This window comes from Oncorhynchus mykiss, chromosome 25 (assembly GCF_057628025.1).
Source record: "Oncorhynchus mykiss isolate SJ-2025 chromosome 25, ASM5762802v1, whole genome shotgun sequence".
NCBI lineage: Eukaryota > Metazoa > Chordata > Actinopteri > Salmoniformes > Salmonidae > Oncorhynchus > Oncorhynchus mykiss.
The window spans coordinates 64,914,428-64,940,040 of NC_143046.1; the positions used below are offsets into that span (position 1 = coordinate 64,914,428).

At 41.2% G+C, this 25,613-nt stretch overlaps 1 protein-coding gene across 1 annotated transcript in view; it reads right to left on the reverse strand.

The window, feature by feature from the left end:
• Window positions 1–1,245: 1,245 nt before the first annotated feature.
• fsip1 (fibrous sheath interacting protein 1) overlaps window positions 1,246–25,613 on the reverse strand; it is a 55,383-nt gene continuing 31,015 nt past the window's right edge. Inside the window, exons 10-11 of the mRNA XM_021584768.3 lie at window positions 24,851–24,985; window positions 1,246–9,055 (exon numbers count right to left, since the gene is read on the reverse strand). Of these exons, the coding sequence (XP_021440443.3) occupies window positions 8,822–9,055; window positions 24,851–24,985 (369 nt within the window). The 3' untranslated portion in view covers window positions 1,246–8,821. The remainder of the gene's footprint in view (window positions 9,056–24,850; window positions 24,986–25,613) is intronic.

Here is a 25,613-nt window from a genome sequence, read left to right on the forward strand (position 1 = left end):
TGTTGATGATGTGGTTGCTACTGACAAGAAGCACATAGCTGAGCTCTTAAGTCATGATTCCTATTTGACTCAGCCATGCCTCCTTGCCCGTCCCACATTTCCTCATCTCCCACTCCTTCTGATGCGACTATCCCGATGCTTCTCCTTATTTTTCCCCTACCCCGCGACAAAGCTTCTGCTTTTGCACCTCTCATGAAGTGCAAAAGGAGCTCATGAAACTTGACCCCCCGAAAAAACATCTGGGTCAGATATTTTAGACCCTTTCTTCTTTAAGGTTGCTGGCCCTATCATCGCCAAGCCTCTCTCCTTTCTGGGGAGGTTCCTATCGCTTGGAAGGCAGCCACGGTCCATCCTTTATTTAAAGGTGATGATCAAGCTGATCCTAACTGTTATAGACCTAGTTCTATTTTGCCCTGTTCATAAAAAGTGCTGTTAATAATCAACTGACTGGCTTTCTTGATGTCTATAGTTTTTTCTCTGGTATGCAATCTGGTTTCCGCTCAGGTTATGGATGTGTCACTGCAACCTTAAAGGTCTTTAATGATGTCACCATTGCCATTGATTCTTAGCAATATTGTGCTGCTATTTTTATTGACTTGGCCAAAGATTTTGATACAATAAACCAAGTATTCCCAAACTGAGGTATGCAAGCCCCCAGAGGTACGCGCAATGCCATCAGGGGTACGCCAAATAAAAATGTGATTCACTTTTTTTTTTAAACAGAACATTCATATTTTCCAACGGGGCTATACATTTGGGTGAGGGTTTTTTTCCGCCTGCGTAGCCTCGTTTCACTGCCAAAAATAAAATTCAACCATCTAGTGTTCAGCGAAATAAAACAAATGTCAAATACAGGTAGCCTACTCAAATAATTAACATCCAATCACATTAACCGTTACTCTCTTGCAGGAAACCTTCACTCTTGCGCAGACATTTAGAAACGAAACATGACAATTTGAAAAATAAGCCATGGGAGTTTTCTGAGCGAGAATAAAGATGACTTCCGAGTAGTAAGAAGTTATAGCTCATTTCGGGTCAACAATGGGGCAGTGGTTGCTTCCAACAAGAGCACAAAACGTGTGTATTTCTGTCCATCTTTGAAGGCAAATCAGGTAAAGAGCTATTTTATGTCTTAGGGGAAGTGTTGTATTTTGAGACGGTCTTGAATAAGGTAAGTAGCCAATAGGCAGTGCGTAGCATAATTTGTCTGATTCTCTGTAATAATGGTATGGGAATAATAATGCATTTATTTTGTAAAGTGGTTTATTGCATCAAACATAACATTTTAAGTCACCTCCTAAACAGGTTTATGTCAAGCCCTGGATGTATTTTCTTTTTTTTTAAGCCTCATGGAATGTAGTCATTGAACACTACACATTGGCTGCTACTGTAGGCTGAATGATTTAACAGCTATTTCTATGTTAAAATGTTATGGGGTGTGTTTTGCTCCATTGTTTTCGATGGTAGGCCACTCTGGTAGGCCTACATTATGATCAGATAGCCACAGTAGCCTACTTGACCACTGCTAAAACTTAAAGCGGGTACAGCCTCAGTGTTCACAGTAAATTCAGGGTGGAAGTTGCACAGAATGTTCACAACGTTCAAGTTTGCAAAAAAAACATTTTTAGTGAACATTGCTCAGGAGCCATAGGACTTCAGCACCAAAGCCTTCTAAAGGATTATGTTATGGGAATGTGTGCCGCCATTAGAATACCATTACTAATGTAGAGCTATTACACAATATAACCCATATAGCACTATGTCTATTTTTCTTGGAATTGCCCAGTGAATGAAACCTCAAATAGATTAGAGTCACACCTATCTGAGGAATTCCACAGACCTACAGCCTTTGCTGTTAAGGCTTCTGTAGAAGAGACACTGAGCTTGTACTTTCTGTTGTCTACAAATAGAATGTTGATTCAGTCATTTTACAGGGCACATCTCTGACAGTCAATGGCAACACTGCAAATTCATGCCAAATCCAAATCCAGACAGCCCCACCTTGCTACTGCTCCCTACCTCAGAGTTGACCTCGTTGTTATTGAATGAAGGTAAGCAGACCATACCTAGAGGACATCATTGGCTCCTCAAATCACTCTGATTGAAGAGTATTATTCTGCCAATAACTGCAATAATGATTTGATAGATTGCAACATCTGTGTCCCGTCAGATACAGTTGAAGTCAGAAGTTTACATAGCCCTTAGCCAAATACATTTAAACTCAGTTTTTCACAATTCCTGACATTTAATCCTAGTAAAAATCCCCTGTCTTAGGTCAGTTAGGATCACCACTTTATTTTAAGAATGTGAAATGTCAGAATAATAGTGGAGAGAATGATTTATTTTAGCTTTCATCACATTCCCAGTGGGTCAGAGGTTTACATACACTCAATTAGTATTTGGTAGCATGGCCTTTCAATTGTTTAACTTGGGTCAAACGTTTTGGGTAGCCTTCCACAAGCTTCCCACAATAAGTCCGGTGAATTTTGGCTCATTCCTCCTGACAGAGCTGGTGTAACTGAGTCAGGTTTAAAGGCCTCCTTGCTCGCACACGCTTTTTCAGTTCTGCCCACAAATGTTCTATGAGATTGAGGTCAGGGCTTTGTGATGGCCACTCCAAAACCTTGACTTTGTTGTCCTTAACCTCTTAGAGCTCTAGGGGCGCTATTTCATTTTTGGATAAAAAACGTTCCCGTTTTAAGCGCGATATTTTGTCACGAAAAGATGCTCGACTATGCATATTCTTGACAGTTTTGGAAAGAAAACACTCTGAAGTTTCAGAATCTGCAAAGATTTTGTCTGTAAGTGCCCCAGAACTCATTCTACAGGAGAAACCAAGATGATGCATCACCCAGGAATTAGCAGAATTTCTGAAGCTCTGTTTTCCATTCTCTCCTTATATGGCTGTGATTGCGCAAGGAATGAGCCTACACTTTCTGTCGTTCGCCCAAGGTCTTAGCAGCATTGTGACGTATTTGTAGGCATATCATTGGAAGATTGGCCATAAGAGACTACATTTTCCAGAGGTCCGCCCGGTGTCCTTTGTCTAAATTTGTGCGTAATCTTCAGGTGCAGGCATTTTCTCCTGGGATTCAGGAGAGAAAGCATGTTTCCAAGAACGATGTATCAATGAAGAGATATGTGAAAAACACCTTGAGGATTGATTCTAAACAACGTTTGCCATGTTTTCAGTCGATATTATGGAGTTAATTTGGAAAAAAGTTTGCGTTTTGAGGACTGAATTTATGGATTTTTTTTGGTAGCCAAATGTGATGTATAAAACGGAGCTATTTCTAATACACAAGGAATCTTTTTGGAAAAACTGAGCATCTGCTATCTAACTGAGAGTATCCTCATTGAAAACATCAGAAGTTCTTCAAAGGTAAATGATTTTATTTGAAGGCTTTTATGTTTTTGTTAATGTTGCGTGCTGGATGCTAACGCTAATGCTAACGCTAAATGCTAACGCGAAATGCTAACTCTAGCTAGCTACTTTTACACAAATGATTGTTTTCCTATGGTTGAGAAGCATATTTTGAAAATCTGAGATGACAGTGTTGTTTACAAAAGGCTAAGCTTGAGAGATGGCATATTTATTTCATTTCATTTGCGATTTTCATAAATAGTTAACGTTGTGTTATGCTAATGAGCTTGCTGATAGATTTACACAATCCTGGATACAGGGGTTTTTTCATAGCTAAACGTGACGCAGAAAACGGAGCGATTTGTCCTAAACAAATAATCTTTCAGGAAAAACTGAACATTTGCTATCTGAGAGTCTCCTCATTGAAAACATCTGAAGTTCTTCAAAGGTAAATGATTTTTTTGAATGCTTTTCTGTTTTTTTGTGTAAATGTTGCCAGCTGAATGCTAATGCTAAATGCTACGTTAGCCATCAATACTGTTACACAAATGCTTGTTTTGCAATGGTTGAGAAGCATATTTTGAAAATCTGAGATGACAGTGTTGTTAACAAAAGGCTAAGCTTGAGAGCTAGCATATTTATTTCATTTCATTTGCGATTTTCATGAATAGTTAACGTTGCGTTATGGTAATGAGCTTGAGTCTGTATTCACGAACCCGGATCCGGGATGGGGAGATCAGAAAGGTTAAGCCATTTTGCCACAACTTTTGAAGTATGCTTGGGGTCATCGTCCATTTGGAAGACCCATTTGTGCACCAGTCCCTCCTGCAGCAAAGCACACCCACAGCATGATGCTGCAACCCATGTGCTTCACGGTTGGGATGATGTTCTTCGGCTTGGAAACATCCACCTTTTTCCTCCAAACATAATGTTCATTATGGCCAAACAGTTCTATTTTTGTTTCATCAGACCAGAGGACATTTTTCAAAAAAGTACGATATTTGTCCCCTTGTGCAGTTGCAAACCGTAGTCTGACGGTTTTGGAGCAGTGGATTCTTCCTTGCTGAGCGGCCTTTCAGGTTATTTCGATATAGAACTCGTTTCACTGTGGATATGGATACTTTTTTACCTGTTTCCTCCAGCATCTTCACAAGGTCCTTTGCTGTTGTTCTGGGATTGATTTGCACATTTCGCACCAAAATACGTTAATCTCTAGGAGACAGAATGACGGCTGCGTGGTCCCATGGTGTTTATACTTGCGTACTATTGATTGTACAGATGAAGGTGGTACCTTCAGGCGTTTGGAAATTGCTCCCAAGGATAAACCAGACATGTGGAGGTCTACAACTGTTTTTCTGAGGTCTTAGCTGATTTCTTTAGATTTTCCCATGATGTCAATCAAAGAGGCACTGAGTTTGAAGGTAGGTCTTCAAATACATCCACAAGTACACCTCCAATTTACTCAAATTATGTTAATTAGCCTATCAGAAGCTTCTAAAGCCATGACATCATTTTCTGGAATATTCTAAGCGGTTTAAAGGCACAGTCAATTTAGTGTATGCAATCTTCTGACCCACTGGAATCGTGATTAAGTGAAATAATCTGTTTGTAAACAATTGTTGGTAAAATTACTTGTGTCATGCACAAAGTAGCTGTCCTATCCGACTTGCCAAAACTATAGTTTGTTAACAAGAAATCTGTAGAGTTGTTGAAAAACGAGTTTTAATGACTCCAACCTAAGTGAATGTAAACTTCCGACTTCAACTGCACATATAGATTGACTAAGTGAATTGGAGTGAAACTGTTGTAGTGAAATCATTGGGCAGTTTGGTACATGGGGGTCTGTCTGTCCAACAGGCCCACACTCCCACTGCTCACAGCTAAATGGTTATGCATGTAGTACATTGTGCGGTCAAATAAATCCGTTGTTAAGTTTAAAGAGACCAGAAACGGTCTGTTCTCATCTACATTAGCAGGGTTAATACAATGGGCTCTCCTACTGTTCTGACTCCTGATTTGGACCTACAGGAAAGTGTAAATGAATGGAAATACTCAAGTAGAATATACAGACCTAGGGGAGCAATCATTGTAAAAGGCACAATAGAGCAATTCAAAAATGAGTTACAGGTTTAAATGTTTCATAATGTATCACGCCATTTTGGAAATCTTAAGACATTGTATAAAGCCTTGACAAACATCCAAATACTTGTTTAATATGGTTCTCTATATTCTTATGATTATACACTACACAGTTTAACAAGACTCGGTGATTCATACAGTCATTGTGTGTTAGTTGGTGTGGGAGAGTCTGTCTGGAAGAAACTCATTTTGCTGCCCTTGTGGTGACATGACCACAGGCCTGGTTGTTAGCACCATATAACCATATACAGCGTATTAGGAAAGTATTCAGACCCCTTCCCTTTTTCCACATTTTGTTATGTTACAGCCTTATTCTTAAATGAATTAAAATGTTGTTGTTTTTCCCCTCGTCAATCTACACATAATAGCCCATAATCCCAAAGCGAAAACATGTTTTTAGAAATTTTGGCAAATGTATAATAAAAAAAAACTGAAATATCTTATTTACGTAGATTTTCAGACCCTTTGCTATGAGACTCGAAATTGAGCACAGGTGCATCCTGTTTACTTTGATCATCCTTGAGAAGTTTCTACAGGTTGGAGTCCACCTGTGGTAAATTCAATTGATTGGATATGATTTGGAAAGGCACACACCTGTCTATATAAAGTCCCACAGTTGACAGTGCAGGTGAGAGCAAAAAACAAGCCATGAGGTCGAAGGAATTGTCGGTAGAGCTCCGAGACAGGATTGTGTCGAGGCACAGGTCTAGGAAATGGTACCAAAATAGTTCTGCTGCATTGAAGGTCCAAGAACACAGTGGCCTCCATCATTCTTAAATGGAAGACGTTTGGAACCACCAAGACTCTTGCTAGAGCTGTCCGCCTGGTCAAACTGAGCAATCGGGGAGAAGGGCCTTGGTCAGGGAGGTGACCAAGAACCCGATGGTCACTCTGACAGAGCTCCAGAGTTCCTCTGTGGAGATGGAAGAACTTTCCATAAGGACAACCATCTCTGCAGCACTCCACCAATCAGGCCTTTATTGTAGAGAGGCCAGATGGAAGCCACGCCTCAGTAAAAGGCACATGCCATGATTGGAGTTTGCCAAGAGGCACCTAAAGGACTCTCAGACCATGAGAAACAAGACACTCTGGTCTGATGATTGAACTCTTTGGCCTGAATGCCAAGCATTCACGTCTGGAGGAAACCTACGGTGAAGCATGGTGGTGGCAGCATCATGCTGTGGGGATGTTTTTCAGTGGCAGGGACTGGGAGACTAGTCAGGATCGAGGGAAAGATGAAAGGACCAGAGTACAGAGAGATCCTCGATGAAAACCTGCCCCAGAGCACTCAGGACCTCAGACTGGGGCGAAGGTTCACCTTCCAACAGGACAACGACACTAAGCACACAGCCAAGACAACGCAGGAGAGGCTTCGGGACACTGAATGTCTGAATGTCCTTAGGTGGCCCAGCCAGAGCCTGGACTTGAACCCGAGCGAACATCTCTGGAGAGAACTGAAAATAGCTGTTAAGCAACGCTCCCCATCCAATCTGACAGAGCTTGAGAGGATCTGCAGAGAAGAATAGGATAAAATCCCCAAATACAGGTGTGCCAAGCTTGTAGCGTCATACCCGAGAAGACTCAAGGCTGTAATTGCTACCAAAGGTGCTTCAACAAAGTACTGAGTAAAGGGTCTGCATACTTATGTAAATGTGTTTTTTTTATTATTATTTTTATATATAGTGGGATCCAAAATTACTGGCACCCCTGACTGGCAATGCACAAACAATGCTTATAAAAAATATAAACAATATAATTATAGAGATAAACTCAAAATACCAACATGTGAGAAAAACTGTACTTTATTAATGTTTCAATGGAACCAAGCAAAATAATTTATTGATTTAATTAAAAATCAATGTCCTCCAAATCAAGGTTTCACAATTAATGGCACCCTTAAAGATTAGTGTAAATTACATCTACCAAAATTAAACCACAAATTAAATTCCACTTATTTAAGTTTATCTAAGTCTTAAGGAACTATATTGAGCCATTAAGTCACTTCCTGTTTCACTAGGGTATAAAAGTGAGCAATATCCCATGCAATATCCCACTGTCATCCAACATCATGAAGAAAACAAAAGAACTAGCAGTTCAAAAGAGACAGATGGTCATAGACCTTCATAAATCTGGTAATGGCTACAAGAAGATCCACAGACGATTGAATATACCACTGAGCACTGTCAGGGCAATTATTAGAAAATTCAAAAGATATGGAACAGTTGAAAACCTCACGGGTAGAGGACACAAATGCATTTTGCCCCCCAGGATAGGGAGGAGGATCGTGTGAGATAAGCAACAAAATCCCCAAGAATCACTGTTAAAGAATTGCAGGCCTTGGTGGCGTCTTGGGGTCACCAGGTTTCAAAAAGCACCATCAGACGCCACCTCCACAACCACAGGCTCTTTGGAAGGGTTGCCAGAAGAAAGCCCTTTCTGACTCCAAGACACAGACGCAAGCGCTTGGAGTTTGCCAAACGTCAGTTAAATTAGGACTGGAAGAAGGTGCTCTGGTCAGATGAGACCAAAATTGAACGTTTTGGTCAGATACAGCATCTGCATGTTTGGCGTCGAAACAGAGGTGCATACAAGGAGAGGCACCTCATACTCACGGTGAAATATGAAATATGGAGGGGGGTCAGTGATGTTTTGGGGCTGTTTTAATTCCAGAGGTCCAGGGACACTGGTTAAGATTGATGGCATAATGAATTCTACCAAGTATCAGGCAATTTTGGCTGACAATCTGGTTGCCTCTGCCAGAAGGCTGGGACTTGGCCGTAGGTGGACTTTCCAACAAGATAATGACCCAATGTGCTCCTTAACCTTGTCAAACATTACAGGAAAAGACTCCATGCGGTTATACTTGCCAGAGGTGGTTGCACTAAGTACTAAATGAGGAGTGGGAATAATTATGAAACCTTGATTTTGGTTAAATTTATTTTGTATTAAATAATTTAAAGATTTTGGTTGGTTCCATTGAAACATTAATAATGTACAGTATTTCTCATGTTGGTATTTTGAGTTTATCTCTATAATTATATTGTTTATGCTTTTTTAAGTATTGTTTGTGCATTGCCAGTAATTTGGGAGTCCACTGTACATACATTTACAAAAAAATAAAAAATAAACCTGTTTATGCTTTGTCATTATGGGGTATTGTATGTAGATTGATGAGGCAAAACATGCATTTCATCCATTTTAGTATAAGGCTGTAATGTAATAAAATGTGGAAAAAGTCAAGGGGTCTGAATACTTTCTGAATGCACAGTAAATATACACATTTCTACATTTGTCACACCCAACATATGTGTTAATACTCTATGGTGAACACATAGTGGTGGATTTGTCCAACTGGCTAAAGCTGGTGGTGTATGCATCTCTAAGCAACTCTGACAGGATATAGTCAGAGAGACTGTCCGGCAGGCTCTCTGCATCAGAGTTGTCCCTGGGTGATGCGTCCCTTTTCCCCAGACCATGTCCCCAGCTCTGTGATATCTCATACTCATCCAACAGAGTCATCAGCTGCTCCTCCAGTAGTATTGGTTTGTCAAACTAGAAAAAGAGTGGGCAAGAGAGAGAGAGAGATAGAGACAGTGACAAAGACAGAGAGACAAAATGCTATACTGAACAAGAAACACTGAAGATGTCTAAGATCACTTCCCAGCAGTATTCCTACTTAAGTCATTGTTCAGTAGGCCGATGACTTGGTTCCGATAAGCTCCGATGAAAATGCTCTACCATTGATAGCAGTGGTATTTCATGATGATAAATGAACCTGCCACAGACGTCCCTGTGCTTGGTGGGACTGTGTCCCACAAAATAGTTGGACAATCCAACTAAACAAATTTCCAGTTGCCTAAAACACTTCTAGTTGGACAAGAGGTTGTTTTTCTACAGATAAGTAAGGGTCTTCGCAGAGCCTTTTGGAAATGCAGGGAGTTTAAGGAGATAGCCAATGCACAGAAATGGATTACACAAATGACAGAAATCAAATGTCAACTGTCTGGTAACTTCTGTATTATCAAGGCTCTTTTTCTTAACTTAACAATGAGGATTCATTTTCAAAGTGGGGTAAGTTGAGCAAAAGGGGTAAGTTGAGGTATTTTCTTTAAAAATGCATAATTTGACCAAATATTTAGGAAGAGGTCATCATTTTCTGTGAAGGAAGAAAGCACATGGAAAAAGTGGTAAGCAAGTAAGGTCCCAAAAACTGATTTTCACCAGGTCGAATGTATGTATTGTGTTAGACGTATCATATGCATGTACAGTTGAAGTCGGAAGTTTACACTTAGGTTGGAGTCATTAAAACTCGCTTTTCAACCACTCATATTTCTTGTTAACAAACTATAGTTTTGGACATCTACTTTGTGCATGACACAAGTAATTTTTCCAACAATTGTTTACAGACATTATTTCACTTTTAATTCACTGTATCACAATTCCAGTAGGTCAGAAGTTTACATACACTAAGTTGACTGTGCCTTTAAACAGCTTGGAAAATTCCAGAAAATTATGTCATGGCATTAGAAGCTTCTGATAGGCTAATTGGTACACCTCAATTGGAGGTGTACCTGTGGATGTATTTCAAGGCCTAACTTCAAACTCAGTGCCTCTTTGCTTAACATCATGGGAAAATCAAAAGAAATCAGCCAAGACCTCAGAAAAAAAATTGTAGACCTCCACATGTCTGGTTCATCCAGCAATTTCCAAACACCTGAAGGTACCATGTTCATCTGTACAAACAATAGTACACAAGTATAAACATCGTCATACCACTCAGGAAAGAGACGCATTCTGTCTGTGCACTTCACAAAATAGATGGCATCATGAGGGAGGAAAATTATGTGGATATATTGAAGCAACATCTCAAGACACCAGTCAGGAAATTAAAGCTTGGTCACAAATGGGTCTTCCAAATGGACAATGACCCCAAGCATACTTCCAAAGTCGTGGCAAAATGGCTTAAGGACAACAAAGTCAAGGTATTGGAGTGGCCATCACAAAGTCCTGACCTCAATCCCATAGAAAATGTGTGGGAAGAACTGAAAAAGCTTGTACGAGCAAGGAGTCCTACAAACCTGACTCAGTTACAACAGCTCTTTCAGGAGGGATGGGCCAAAATTCACCCAACTTATTGTGGGAAGCTTGTAGAAGGCTACTCGAAACGTTTGACCCAAGTCAAACAATTGAAAGGCAATGCTACCAAATACTAATTGAGTGTATGTATGTAAACTTCTGACCCACTGGGAATGTGATGAAATAAATAAAAGCTGAAATAAATAATTCTCTCTACTAATATTTTGACATTTCACATTCTTAAAATAAAGTGGTGATCCTAACTGACCTAAGACAGGGAATTTTTACTAGGATTAAATGTCAGGAATTGTGAAAAACTGAGTTTAAATGTATTTGGCTAAGGTGTAAGTAAACTTCCGACTGCAACTGTATAGCTTGTGAATTGTTCGCATTATTCAAGAGTGTGATATGGTTTGGCTGCATTATTCAATATGTAATATGTTTTGGAAGAAAAGTTGTCATTGTTCAAATGTTTGTTCTTACTAGCAATTCGCTACTGGGATATTTATGTTCAATTTGAGGTGCGGACCAAAAATTACACATTTCAAGCCACAACGATAGGTAAGGCAAGAATGTAATGCGAATTTCGCTACCCCGTTCCTTAAACTCTCCTTGATATCTCATAATGGGAACACGGCCTAATCGCTCATCAATGTCCCTTCTCTTTCCAGCCTTTGAAACTCACCAGCCCCTCATGACCCAGTTGCTTGCTAGATGTCTCTCCCTCAGCTTGTGTATGTTGAAAGTCCTCTAAAAAGTATTATAAGCCAGGTGGTTAGAGCCCTGAATGCTCATTGGCTAAAAGCAGTGGTATATCAGACTTTATAAACTGGGTGTTTCGAGTCCTGAATGCTGATTGGCTGACAGCCATGTATTTTTAATTACGTTGGTAACCAGTTGATAATAGCAATAAGGAACCTCAGGGGTTTGTGGTATATAGCCAATATACCGTATCCAGGCACTCCGTGTTGTGTTGTGCTTAAGAACAGCCCTTAGATGTGGTATATTTGCCATATACCATACCTCCTCATGCCTTAATGCTTAAGTATATCACGGGTATGACAAAAAAATACTATTTACTGATCCAATTACGTTGGTAACCAGTTTATTATAGCAATAAGGCACCTCAGGGGTTTGTGGTAAGTAGCTAACTCCGCGTTGCGTCGTGCATAAGAACAGCCCTTAGCTGTGGTATATTGGCCATGTACCACACCTCCTCAGGCCTTATTGCTTAAATGACACCCTTTAGGCCAGTGGTATTCAAACTTCTTCAGCCGAGACCCCATTTGTTTTTTCCCCATTAATATTTTCACACCAACAAATAACCTTAAATTCCTTACATTTGAATCTCTCAAATAAAAATTAAGAGAACCAATAAATACATTTACTCAACAAAATATGATTCAAATGATCTTTCTCAAAACGTTTTGTCCCATAAAATAATCTGTACTCTTCATTTTTTATTTTGCAACACCACTGCAATTCCCCCACGACCCCAACTTTGAATACTACTGCTTTAGGCCATTACAGGGTGGGCGGTGTTACTCATTTACGACCCCTGCAATTACCCACACAGCATATCATCCTTTCCCTGCTGACAACGGCCAGAGGTGCACACTCCTCAGACACATTCCTGCTCTACCCCATGCATTAAGCACCCCATGCTGCTCTGCCGCTGGCCTGTGGACTTGACCTTCAACCCTAGCATGGCCAAGGGGCCCTAAGGAAACCCCTGCACTGAGGGAAGAGGACGCATGGGGCATGTCCTTGGCTCTGGCTTAGGGCCTCTTAATGGTGTGTACAGAATGGTGATAACACTAACCACTAAGTAAAACATTACACACTTAACCTTTCTCTCAACCTGTATACAATATAATTTTTTGACTGGTGTGTTTGACTCACACACTAAAAGATAAGGGCCATGAGGGAACAACAGTGACTAGAAATACATGTGCTGTCCTGTAAATGAGCCATTACTTCAACTTGAAACCACTGTCATTAAAACACCATCGGTCAATTACAGGTATGTCAGCATTTGAGTGCTCATGGATGAGGCAATAAAACACTCCATGGTCAGCCTGCAGTAATGAGTACCTCTAGCTCTAGGCTTACCAATACCATGTGCGTTGGACATGGGAAGCACATGTGAGCTTCTCCTATGGAGAGAGAGAAACCTTAATGGCTATAACAAAGTGCTCTGATCTGACGGAGTGGCTGACCCTAGATGCCCCTCTGCCGTACGGGCCGGGGGTGTTGCTGGGTGACTGATGTATGTTCCCCTGTCCGTCACTGCCCAGTCTCTTTGCCAAGTCTGTACCCAGTCTGTCTCTGCCCAGTGTGTCTCTACCCAGTCTGTCTCTGCCCAGTCTGCTCTCCACAGCACCCACTCGTTAAGGCCTGTGCTGCAGCCGGGGCTTCTGGAATGCCAGAGACCACATTCCAGCAAACAGAGAAAGTGCTGCGTTGACAGGAAAGTGAGGAACCCTATCCAAAAGAAATGAAAAGTGACTTGTTTCAATGAGGTGCTGTGTTTTGGGACTGCACTCTCTCACAGGGTTATCATTGAGTGGGGAATGAGGCCGTCAGGCCTGTAATGCAGAGCATAGCGATCAAACGCTGGTTCCATTGGGAAAAGGACAGCCTGGAGAATGCATGTCTTTGTGAGACAATCCGTTTGAACGCTCTGGGGAGTGAGCTGGGAAACATTTATGGCACAATATTATGTACAGTGCCTTGCGAAAGTATTCGGCCCCCTTGAACTTTGCGACCTTTTGCCACATTTCAGGCTTCAAACATAAAGATATAAAACTGTATTTTTTTGTGAAGAATCAACAACAAATGGGACACAATCATGAAGTGGAACGACATTTATTGGATATTTCAAACTTTTTAACAAATCAAAAACTGAAATAGAGAGACTGAAATTTTTTCCCATTCCTCCTTGCAAAACAGCTCAAGCTCAGTGAGGTTGGATGGAGAGCATTTGTGAACAGCAGTTTTCAGTTCTTTCCACAGATTCTCGATTAGATTCAGGTCTGGACTTTGACTTGGCCATTCTAACACCTGGATATGTTTATTTTTGAACCATTCCATTGTAGATTTTGCTTTATGTTTTGGATCATTGTCTTGTTGGAAGACAAATCTCCGTCTCAGTCTCAGGTCTTTTGCAGACTCCATCAGGTTTTCTTCCAGAATGGTCCTGTATTTGGCTCCATCCATCTTCCCATCAATTTTAACCATCTTCCCTGTCCCTGCTGAAGAAAAGCAGGCCCAAACCATGATGCTGCCACCACCATGTTTGACAGTGGGCATGGTGTGTTCAGGGTGATGAGCTGTGTTGCTTTTACGCCAAACATAACGTTTTGCATTGTTGCCAAAAAGTTCAATTTTGGTTTCATCTGACCAGAGCACCTTCTTCCACATGTTTGGTGTGTCTCCCAGGTGGCTTGTGGCAAACTTTAAATGACACTTTTTATGGATATCTTTAAGAAATGGCTTTCTTCTTGCCACTCTTCCATAAAGGCCAGATTTGTGCAATATACGACTGATTGTTGTCCTATGGACAGAGTCTCCCACCTCAGCTGTAGATCTCTGCAGTTCATCCAGAGTGATCATGGGCCTCTTGGCTGCATCTCTGATCAGTCTTCTCCTTGTATGAGCTGAAAGTTTAGAGGGACGGCCAGGTCTTGGTAGATTTGCAGTGGTCTGATACTCCTTCCATTTCAATATTATCGCTTGCACAGTGCTCCTTGGGATGTTTAAAGCTTGGGAAATCTTTTTGTATCCAAATCCGGCTTTAAACTTCTTCACAACAGTATCTCGGACCTGCCTGGTGTGTTCCTTGTTCTCCATGATGCTCTCTGCGCTTTTGACGGACCTCTGAGACTATCACAGTGCAGGTGCATTTATACGGAGACTTGATTACACACAGGTGGATTGTATTTATCATCATTAGTCATTTAGGTCAACATTGGATCATTCAGAGATCCTCACTGAACTTCTGGAGAGAGTTTGCTGCACTGAAAGTAAAGGGGCTGAATAATTTTGCACGCCCAATTTTTCAGTTTTTGATTTGTTAAAAAAGTTTGAAATATCCAATAAATGTCGTTCCACTTCATGATTGTGTCCCACTTGTTGTTGATTCTTCACAAAAAATACAGTTTTATATCTTTATGTTTGAAGCCTGAAATGTGGCAAAAGGTCGCAAAGTTCAAGGGGGCCGAATACTTTCGCAAGGCACTGTATGCTGACCAGGCTGTTACAGCTGCAATGCGACTTTGTTGCCTTACAGAAAGCCCTGGTCGGTTTAAAACTTGTACTTAAGGCGGGCAAGACTAAATATATGTTGTTTTCTAATTTCTCACAAACATGTTTCAGATGAACTACATCTTTATTCATTAGATGGTTCTCCCATCAATCGGGTTCCCGCCTAGAAATATCTGGGCATTTGGATTGATAAAGACCATGTTTGAAAAACATATGGATAAGCTAGTTAAAAATCCAAGATTTGAAGGTGGCTTCTTTTTTTTAAATGATCTTGTCCCCTATCCCTAAATAGCAGGAAGCATATTTTACAGTCAACTTTCCTGCCAGTTCTTGACTATGGTGACACCATGTACCAGATTACAACAGCCACTACTCTTAAACCTTTCGATGGCGTCTACCATAGCACCTTTCGCTTTATTACAGGTGACAGTTATAATAATTGCCACTACATCTTGTATCAAAAGGTTTGTATAACTCTTGAGTTCCTTCTGGTGTCGACCAATTTAGGTAAATCCCCCTTTAGTTTTAGTGCCCCCTATTGTTGGAATAACCAACAAAATTCCTTACATCATGATTCCCTGGTGCCACTAGTGCAGTTTAGGACTCTGGTGTTGAATGAACTCAGTGAGGATTGTAGTTGTTTTGATTGATTGTAATGGTTTCTTTGCTGACATTTTGTTGAGGTTGTGCCTTGTGGTTATTTGTACTCTTCTTGTTTTTTTTGTAATGCAGATGTTTCTTCCTGTTTGTAAAAAAAAAAAAAATGAACTCAGGGCACCACTGGGAATAAGACCCTGGTCTCAATTGGGCTACCCTGAATAAATAAAAGTTAATAATACATGTTTGCTTTTGACCAACTCTGAGCCAGTCAGGAAGTTGGCAGTTGCGGACCCGTTGTGGTCAGCTTCCTCACAGCGATACAACCTCCACACGGACATGTGAAATATAAGGCAGAGGTGCCAGATTCCTTGATCTCATTTCTGACTGAAGCTGCCTATGGCACAATGAACACAAAGCATGAATTACAACTTTCTGATCAATTTGTAAGTAACACTATGGAAAGGAAATTGCCTTATTCTGATAGTGTATGGGCTATAAAGACATCAACTACAAAGAACAAAAATACTTCTACATAAATGTGATGCTGCCTAGGATCAACTATATTCTAGAGAAGGGAAGACTTGGAGGTCTGAAGGATTAGAACGAGACATGGTGTATAGATCCAGGCCATATGCCTGGCGGTTGTTACAGAATCCTAATGAGGCTGGGCCAGACAGAGAGACGGACATCTCTCCATGGTCTCTCCACTCTGGTTGCACCACATGCACACCAGACAGACCCATATGGTTCATTTCAGACAGTCAAATATTCTAAACCTTTAAGAATTCATATAACAAAATCCATATAACACCAGCTGAACCATGGCCATGCATATATTACACTTGCAAGGTAAATTAGGGAAGTGGTAAGTTTGTTTATTGTCGAATTTGAATTGCGGGTAAGAGGAGACCCTGGATTCAGATGATTAGTGACTGCCTCTCCTAATGATATAGGCATTATAATATCTATTTCTATCTCATTAAACATTGTCACAGTGAAATACCACCCGCAACTCTTTTTCTCACACTATAAAAGAAAGTGAAAGACATATCAAAGCTCTACCTTTCAAGGCCAGTTGATACACTGTAAAATCAGTCATCCCCATGTACTTGTATTGTATAGCATTGTAACTCTAAGATCATTGGACAAACAGGACAAATATAAGCACCCACCAATGTGTCATCCGCCATCCAGGTAAGTCAAATTCTTCCTTGCGTTCAAGTTTTTCAAACAAACAACAACGTCAGCTGTCAACAGATCATAGCTTCCCCTTCACACATGTGGCCCACTAGAGTTGCATCTATCAACACCCTCAAATTCTCCAGCCACCCCCTACCTCCAACCTCACCTAGCCCAGGCCAGCCCACCCAATCCCAGCCTGGACTACATCACCTCGGATGGCTCACTGTTGAGATCCTGTACACGCAGGGTTCGGTGCTAGCTTCCCACATTGTGGACTGCTCAAGTTACAAGCACAGGCTTCAGTCACAAACCTCCACTTTTTACTTCAGCCAAAGTAACCTGTGGCCAATTCTACTCTAATAAAGGGATGTGTGACTCGCTAAAATTAAATTAGGACAAATACTTTACTTAATAAGTTCCCTCCCATATAATTATATGGTCACTCCCACTAAGGTCAACTTAGCCTGGGGATAAGGTTAGGTCTGGGATATCCTAGCGGATAGCGTTGGGCCAGTAAACAAAAGGTCAACTGGTTTGAATCAAATCAACAAAAAAAGTCTCACATGCGCCGAATACAACAGTGAAATACTTACTTACAAGCCCTTAACCAACAATGCAGTTTTATGAAAATACCTAAAAATTAAAAAAAATAAAAATAATAAAGTAAGAGATAAAGAGCAGCAGTAAATAACAATAGCGGGGCTATACACAGGGGGTATCGGTACAGAGTCAATGTGTCAAAGTGCGGGGCACCGGTGTCGAGGTAATTGAGGTAACTGTACATGAGGATAGGGTTATTAAAGTGGCTATGCATAGACAATAACAGAGAGTAGCAGCAGTGTGTGTGTGTGTGTGTGTGTGTGGGGGGGGGGGGGCATTTGAATCCCCAAACCAACTAGGTGAAAAATCTGTTGATGTGCCCTTGAGCAAGGCACTTAACCCTACTTTCTCCTGTAAGTCCAACAGATAAGATACAACAGGAAGCCCTCTTCTGGTCTTCATCAGTAGAGGGCTGCTGAGGGATGGCTCGTTTAGTGAGATTATGACAGATGCACTTTGACCTGACTCGGATAAATATCAAATCAAATGTTATTGGTCACATACACATGGTTAGCAGATGTTGTTGCGAGTGTAGTGAAATGCATCAAGTGGGTTTACACCTACAGGTATACATAATGACCAGAAGGACTGTAGAACTATAGAACTGTAGTATTTTGGGTGTGAATACAAGGGTGAGTAAGCCTTATTCACACTCCGTCAGGAGAGTCTTTATGGAAATATGTTTAATTTCTGCTAAATGGTAAAGTGCTCCATTAAATCTTTAATTAGATGTCTCGCCCAGTGGTAGGCAGTGGCCACTTGGCCAGAGCCCAAAACAAACCCACTCTGAGTAAGTCAGAATTAGATTCAGGGAGAATCCTCCCCTCCTACATTTTAGTAATTTAGCAGACACTCCTATCCAGAGCAACTTACAGGAGCAATTAGGGTTAAGTGCCTTGCTCAAGAGCACATCAACAGAATTATATATATTTTCTGGACCCTGTCTTTCAAAGATAATTCGTAAAAATCCCAATAACTTCACAGATCTTCATTGTAAAGGATTTAAAACAGTTTCCCATGCTTGTTCAATGAACCATAAACAATTAATGAACGGAACGGTCGTTTAGACACAAACAACTTAGGCAATTAAGGTCACAGTTATGAAAACTTAGGACACTAAAGAGGCCTTTCTACTGACTCTGAAAAACACCAAAAGAAAGATGTCCAGGGTCCCTGCTCATCTGCGTGAATGTGCCTTAGGCATGCTGCAAGGAGGCATGAGGACTGCAGATGTGGCCAGGGCAATAAATTGCAATGTCCGTACTGTGAGACGCCTAAGACAGCGCTGCAGGGAGACAGGACGGACAGGTGTTTGTCCTCACAGTGGCAGACCACGTGTAACAACACCTGCACAGGATCGGTACATCTGAACATCACACCTGCGGGACAGGTACAGGATGGCAACAACAAATGCCCGAGTTACACCAGGAAAGCACAATCCCTCCATCAGTGCTCAGACTGTCCGCAATAGGCTGATAGAGGCTGGACTGAGGGCTTGTTGGCCTATTGTAAGGCAGGTCCTCACCAGACATCACTGGCAACAACGTCGTCTATGGGCACAAACCCACCGTCGCTGGACCAGACAGGACTGGCAAAAAGTGCTCTTCACTGACAAGTCACGGTTTAGCCTGATGCTTGGATTCGCATTTATCGTCGAAGGAATGAGCGCTACACCGAGTCCTGTACTCTGGAGAGGGAACGATTTGGAGGTGGAGGGTCCATCATGGTCTGGGGCGGGGTGTCACAGCATCATCGGACTGAGCTTGTTGTCATTGCAGGCAATCTCAACACTGTGCGTTAAAGGGAAGACATCCTCCTCCCTCATGTGGTACCCTTCCTACAGGCTCAACCTGGCATGACCCTCCATCATGACAATACCACCAGCCATACTGCTCGTTCTGTGCGTGATTTTCTGCAAGACAGGAATGTCAGTGTTCTGCCATGGCCAGTGAAGAGCCTGGCTCTCAATCCCATTGAGCATGTCTGGGACCTGTTGGATCGGAGGGTGAGGGCTAGGGCCATTCCCCCCAGAAATGTCCGGGAACTTGCCTTGGTGGAAGACTGGGGTAACATCTCACAGCAAGAACTGGCAAATCTGGTGCAGTCCATGAGGAGGAGATGCACTGCATTACTTAATGCAGCTGGTGGCCACACCAGATACTGACTGTTACTTTTGATTTTGACCCCCCCTTTCTTCAGGGACACATTATTCCATTTCTGTTAGTCACATGTCTGTGGAGCTTGTTCAGTTTGTGTCTCAGTTGTTGAATCTTTTTATGTTCATACAAATATTTACACATGTTAAGTTTGCTGAAAATAAATGCAGTTGACGTTTCTTTTGTTGCTGAGTTTATATATATACACATATAATCATTTTTTATACTCATCCAGGGTGTGTAGCAGTGCAGTGTGCAGCAGCATCCGTCATTCACATTCCTGTGCTTTCCTCCCCACAGACACAGAAAAACAGGCCTTTCTGGAAAGCTTGACCGCTCTTATGTGGAAAACTGTTATGAAACTACCAGATTGTCAGAACAAAGAGCCCATATACTACACCACCTGAATACTGAGCATAACAGGTCTCTGACAGCAGAGCCAGCCTTCCACCTACGATGTGTCAGAGCCATAGCCTCTAGCTACTCCCTTCCCTCATACCTCCACCTGCCCAGAGCAAACACATTCCACATACGACAGGCTTATTTTCTAATCGGCACAGTCTGAGCCTGTACTAGTCTGTCAACAACTACTGTGTGAAAAATATATAAACTACAACAATACTTCACAGAGATCTAACATCTAATATTTTTTGTCAAAAGTGTAAGTGTGTGTATAAACATGGCCTTTGGATTGTCATTTATAAAATCTGAGACAATGGCTAATGACAGTATTAATGATGTATTAGTGATAAAATGAGGAGTGCCCCATTGGATGTATCCTGTCTTACTGTAAATTCTGTGATTGTGCTTCCTCATACTGTTGATATTGGGACAGAGCCAGAAGAGGGTGTGGGAATAACATTTTAGCATGCCCTGTTGCAGACAGCTGAAGAGCAGGGTTATCACGTCTCAAAAAGTATACTTTTTATATTTTTGTTACTGAGAAACTGAGAAGGGGGGGGGGGGGGGGGGGGGTCATCACACAATGGACCAAATAGATGGTCATAATAAATGAATGAGACAATATTTAAAGGTTCATGTATATCAACATGATACAAAGGCATTCCAGCAAGATTGGGGACAGAAGGTGGGAGAAATTAAAGACTTCGATGAGAGAGGAGTTGGGGGGTCAAGAGAATTTGGAACAGGGAAGCTTCACTGACACCAATAAAAGCAATCCTCAGATCTGATTCCAGAGAAATGTAGGAAGCAAGAATATGACATATACAAGTAAATGCCAAAATAATGGAAACACTTTAGTAAATGAGCAATACAAAGTATATTGAAAGCAGGTGCATCCACACAGGTGTGGTTCCTGAGTTAAATCAGCAATTAACATCCTATCATGCTTAGGGTTATCTATATAAATGCTGGGCAGGGCATTAGTTTGGCCATTATTTTGGCTAACATGGCTATGCCCCGAAAGGATGGCAATGCCCCATCCACAGGGCATGAGTAGTCATTAAATGGTTTTATGAGCATAAAAACGACGTAAACCATATGCATGTCTCAGTCATCAGATCTCAACCCAATTTAACACTTATGGGAGTAAGAATGGTATTGCTTGCATCCCTCCAATAAAGTTCTAGACAGTTGTAGAATCTATGCCAATGTGCATGATGTTCTGGCCCAACACCCCATTAAGATTTTGTTGGCGTTTCCTTTATTTTGGCAGTTACCAATACATAGATAGCACTGTATTGGAATAAAATGAGTGAATGTGTTTTTCCATGATCCATACAGATAAGACGGAATCACTTAAAATTCTGTCAACCACAATGAAATCCATCAAATGTGATGGGACACAGGTCGTCTCTGGTCATTAATCTGTGAGTTACATCAACAATTTAGTTCACCAAAGCTTTTAAGATTTTCCTCCTCTCCAAAAAGTGTGGAATTCCAGAGACTCAAGACTAAACAATATGAGAGAGCATACCTCTTTTCCTCCCTCTACAAAGTCTTGGGAGAGAAGCCACTGCTACTGCTCCAGGTAGTTATAAGCTATTTATTTAGGATCTATTGATCTGGAAGGGAGATATTTTCCAGTTCATTGCAGCATACGCAGAATTATGTTTTCGATTTATCCCAGTTTTTACAGGGTCCCTAGTCCCCTAGATTAAGCTTGTGTTGCCTCTCTTTACTGGCTTGTTCCTGGCACATTAACCAGGGCAATAACTTTGCAGAATGGATGGCAAAATAAAGACCTAAGGACAGACACAATTGGCTGGTACCAAAAGAGCTGTAACCAGGCTGCAGGAACATCAACATGAAGCACTCAGCTGAGTTTGGACCAAGAAAACTCACCATGTCAATGCTGTGAACCTAGTCTCCCTATACGCTTGTTTCCATTTCTGACCAATTCAATCAAACTCTAGAACCATACTCTTACAACACCTAAATGAGTGGGTTCTGATTAGTTTAGGGGTAAATCTAGATGTAGAACACATAAATCTAGTCTGAGAACAGAATCATGTTGTTGTTTAGGTGGTGGTTTTCATAATGAGAGTATCCTCCAGATGATTTGGCCTTAATTAGCTAACATAAAATCCTATTTGTTCTGCACAAATGAGGCTAAAACAGACTTTTTATGTTATAATATAATTTAGGGTGTGGTTTACTTTGAGGCCCACTGTAGTCAAAAAGTGATTTTCCTGTGTTATATATATACAGTACCAGTCATTCCAGGGTTTTCTGTATTTTTACTATGTTCTACGTTGTAGAATAATAGACAAATAAAAGACATTACAACTATGAAACAACACATATAGAAAGAATCATGTAGTAACCCAAAAAGTGCTAAATCAAAATATATTTTATATTGGACAGATTTCCACCGGTCTAATGTCCATTGCTCGTGTTTTTTGGCCCAAGCAAGTCTCTTCTTCTAATTGGTGTCCTTTAGTAATGGTTTCTTTGTAGCAATTCAACCATGAAGGCCTGATTCACGTAGTCTCCACTGAACAGTTGATGTTGAGATGTGTCTGTTGCTTGAACTTTGAAGTATTTATTTGGGCTGCAATCTGAGGCTGGTAACTCTAATGAACTTATCCTCTGCAGCAGAGGTAACTCTGGGTCTTCCTTTCCTGTGGCGGTCCTCATGAGAGACAGTTTCATCATAGCACTTGATGGTTTTTGCGACTGCACTTGACATTTTCCGTATGGAAATATTCCGCATTGCACTGAAATTTTCCGTATTGACCTTCATGTCTTAAAGTAATTATGGACTGTCGTTTCTCTTTGTTTATTTGAGCTGTTCTTGCCAAAGACTTGGCCTTTTACCAAATAGGGCTACCTTCTGTATACCAACCCTACCTTGTCACAATACAACCGATTGGCTCAACTGAATTGTGGAATTACTTTCCTTAATACATTTAACACCTGTTAACTGAATTGCATTCCAGGTGACTACCTCATGAAGCTGGTTGAGAGAATACAAAGAGTGTGCAAAGCTGTCATCAAGGCAAAGGATGGCTACTTTGAAGAATCTCAGATATAAAATATATTTTGATTTGTTTAACACTTTGTTGGTTACTACATGATTCCATATGTGTTATTTCCTAGTTGCCCTTTGGTATGAAGCTATTTTTTACAATTTTAATTGAAAACAATCACAGCAAGGTACTTAATTGTTACCCAGAAATGATTTGATATTGAGATAAAAATGGCTGCATTGGACCTTTAATTGTTTAGCATAATAGTGTCTACTGATGCTTTAATTAAGCATGGATAAGTTGAGTTGTGGTTCACCATGGCAAAGTGTACAACCAGTTGGTAAAGTGGTAGCCCTAAATGAGATCAAGGCATATTTCATAGACTCCGAAAGTAACACCTACAAAAAACATCCATACTACCAAATGGGGATGAGGCAGGTACCCCAAAAAGCCATATTGTGTGGGGTTGTAAAGAGCTGCCACATCGACGGCTGATGCCCTCTTTTTCTACACAATAAATTAAAGTCACAAATGTCAGTGGATGGAGGAAACAAATCCATCACCCTTTGTTGCAGGTACATTCCTGTGTTCACGTGTTTTTGTCCCTAGAAACCAGAATTTTTGCCAGTTGTGATTGTAACTCTACAGAGTCCCAGAACGAGGCCATGCTCAATTGTTTCCAGGGGACATTGGGGGAATAGAATTTGAGGGAAGAATTGCAGTGAGCCATTAAACACTAAAAAGTAACCTTGGGCACAGACAATCAATGGAATTAACGAGTTCCCAAATGAAGAGTCGAATGTGTTCAGAATTCATAAATAAGGCCATTAAAGAAATAAAAAGTGATACAGTATTAAAAAATAAAGTCATTGGATTTACAGGTAACTGACAAAATTGTCATGTATTGTCATGTTGTGTCTTGTTTCTGTCCTTTCCCTTCACCCTGTCTCCCTCTGCTGGTCGTTATTAGGTTACCTTTTCTCCCCCTCTTTCCCCCAGCTGTTCCTTGTCTCCTCCTAACTACCTTGTCACCCCTTTTCCCACCTGTTCCCTTTTTCCCTCTGATTAGTCCTCTATATCTCTCTCTGTTTTTGTTCCTGTCTTTGTCGGATTCTTGTTTGTGTTATTCATGCCTGAACCAGACTATCGTCAGGTTTGCTGCAACCTTGTCCTGTCCTGTCGGAATCTGCCGGTCCATCTGAGCCTACGTATGTTTTGTTATTAAAGAAGCTCTGTTTACGTTAATTCGCTTTTGGGTCCTCATTCACGCTCCGTAACAAAAATAAAGGAAACACCAACATAAAGGGTCTTAATAGGGTGTTGGGCACCACGAGCCTCCAGGACAGCTTCAATGCACCTTGGAATAGATTCTACAAGTGTCTGGAACTCTATTGGAGGGCTGCGACACCATTATTCTAAAAACAATTTCATAATTTAGTGTTTTGTTGATGGTGGTGGAAACCGCTTTCTCAGGCGGCACTCCAGAATCTCACATAAGTGTTCAATTGGTTTGAAATCTGGTGACTGACACACCCTTTAAACCTCATATGCTCCTTTGAGACCCCTCTTTCATAGTCACTGAGATCTCTTCTAGCCATGGTAGCCAAAATATTGGGATTTTGGTATTTTTATACATGACCCTAAGCATGATGGGATGTTTTAATTGCTCACGAGCCACACCTGTGTGGTATCCCTCATTGGCTCAAGTGTGTCCTTTATTTTGGCAGCTACCTATAATTCTAGGCACAGTGCAATAAAATAATGACTTGCTTACAGTATAATGTAATGCATAATCTGAGGTTAATTGCCCAATGCCCTGTGACATTTTTGCCAGCAGTGATAAGGCTCTTTTCAATTCCCCTACAAACTATATGAATTGTGTCAGTGCGTGTGCATGCATATCTGTGCATGTGGAATTCCCACTGTGGAGTCAATGGTCCACTTTGATCATATGTGTGTATTAGTGATTGTATATAAATGTGCGTGTGTGTGTGTGCGTGCGCTGTGGTGTGCGTGTGTGGCTGCTTTGAACTCACAGTCATTTCTTGGCCCTGGCCCAACAGCTCTAGCTGCAGCTGGATCTCTTGGAGACGCCTCTCCTGCCCTCTCTTCTCCCTTATATCCTGCAGGACCTTCTCTCCTGGCAACCTATCCCAGCCAGCCTCCAGATCCTGACAGACACACAACAGACAGTAATGTTCTCATGGGGAACACACCACTAATCGTCACACATGTAGAAGGAGACATTCACTTGACCATAAAAGCAGAGGGGACTTCCATAAGGTAGAGTTGAAACTGTCACAGAAGAAACAGCCATCAAAAGACTTCTACTTAAACTAATAACTAACTACATTGTATAAAAATGCCATCATCCTAAAGTCTAATTAGTCTGTCTGTAGAACTTCACTGTAATGATGCTCTGTCATCAATACAATACAATGCTATGAATCCCAATGGCAGACTTCTGTACTATGTTTTAGATTTATGGGAAAAAATCTGAGACATAGGAGAGTTGAAACCAAACCGTGGTAAGAGCTGAGGAAACTGAATAACCCCATTCCACTTCTCATGGGGTCCAACATAAATCTCATATTTATGGCATGGACTTGTAAGCTGGGGACACAGACTGCAGTATGCTACATCCAAAGCAAATGTTGAAAATGGGTCAGGAGGAAATGGATGAATCATGCCTGGAGGACTATCCAGAGCTGATGAATGAGAAGGCCTCGAGAACTTGTCATGACCATGGGATCTGTTTCATGGGTAGACCATAGGTCTAGGTAGGTCTTGGCTACAGAG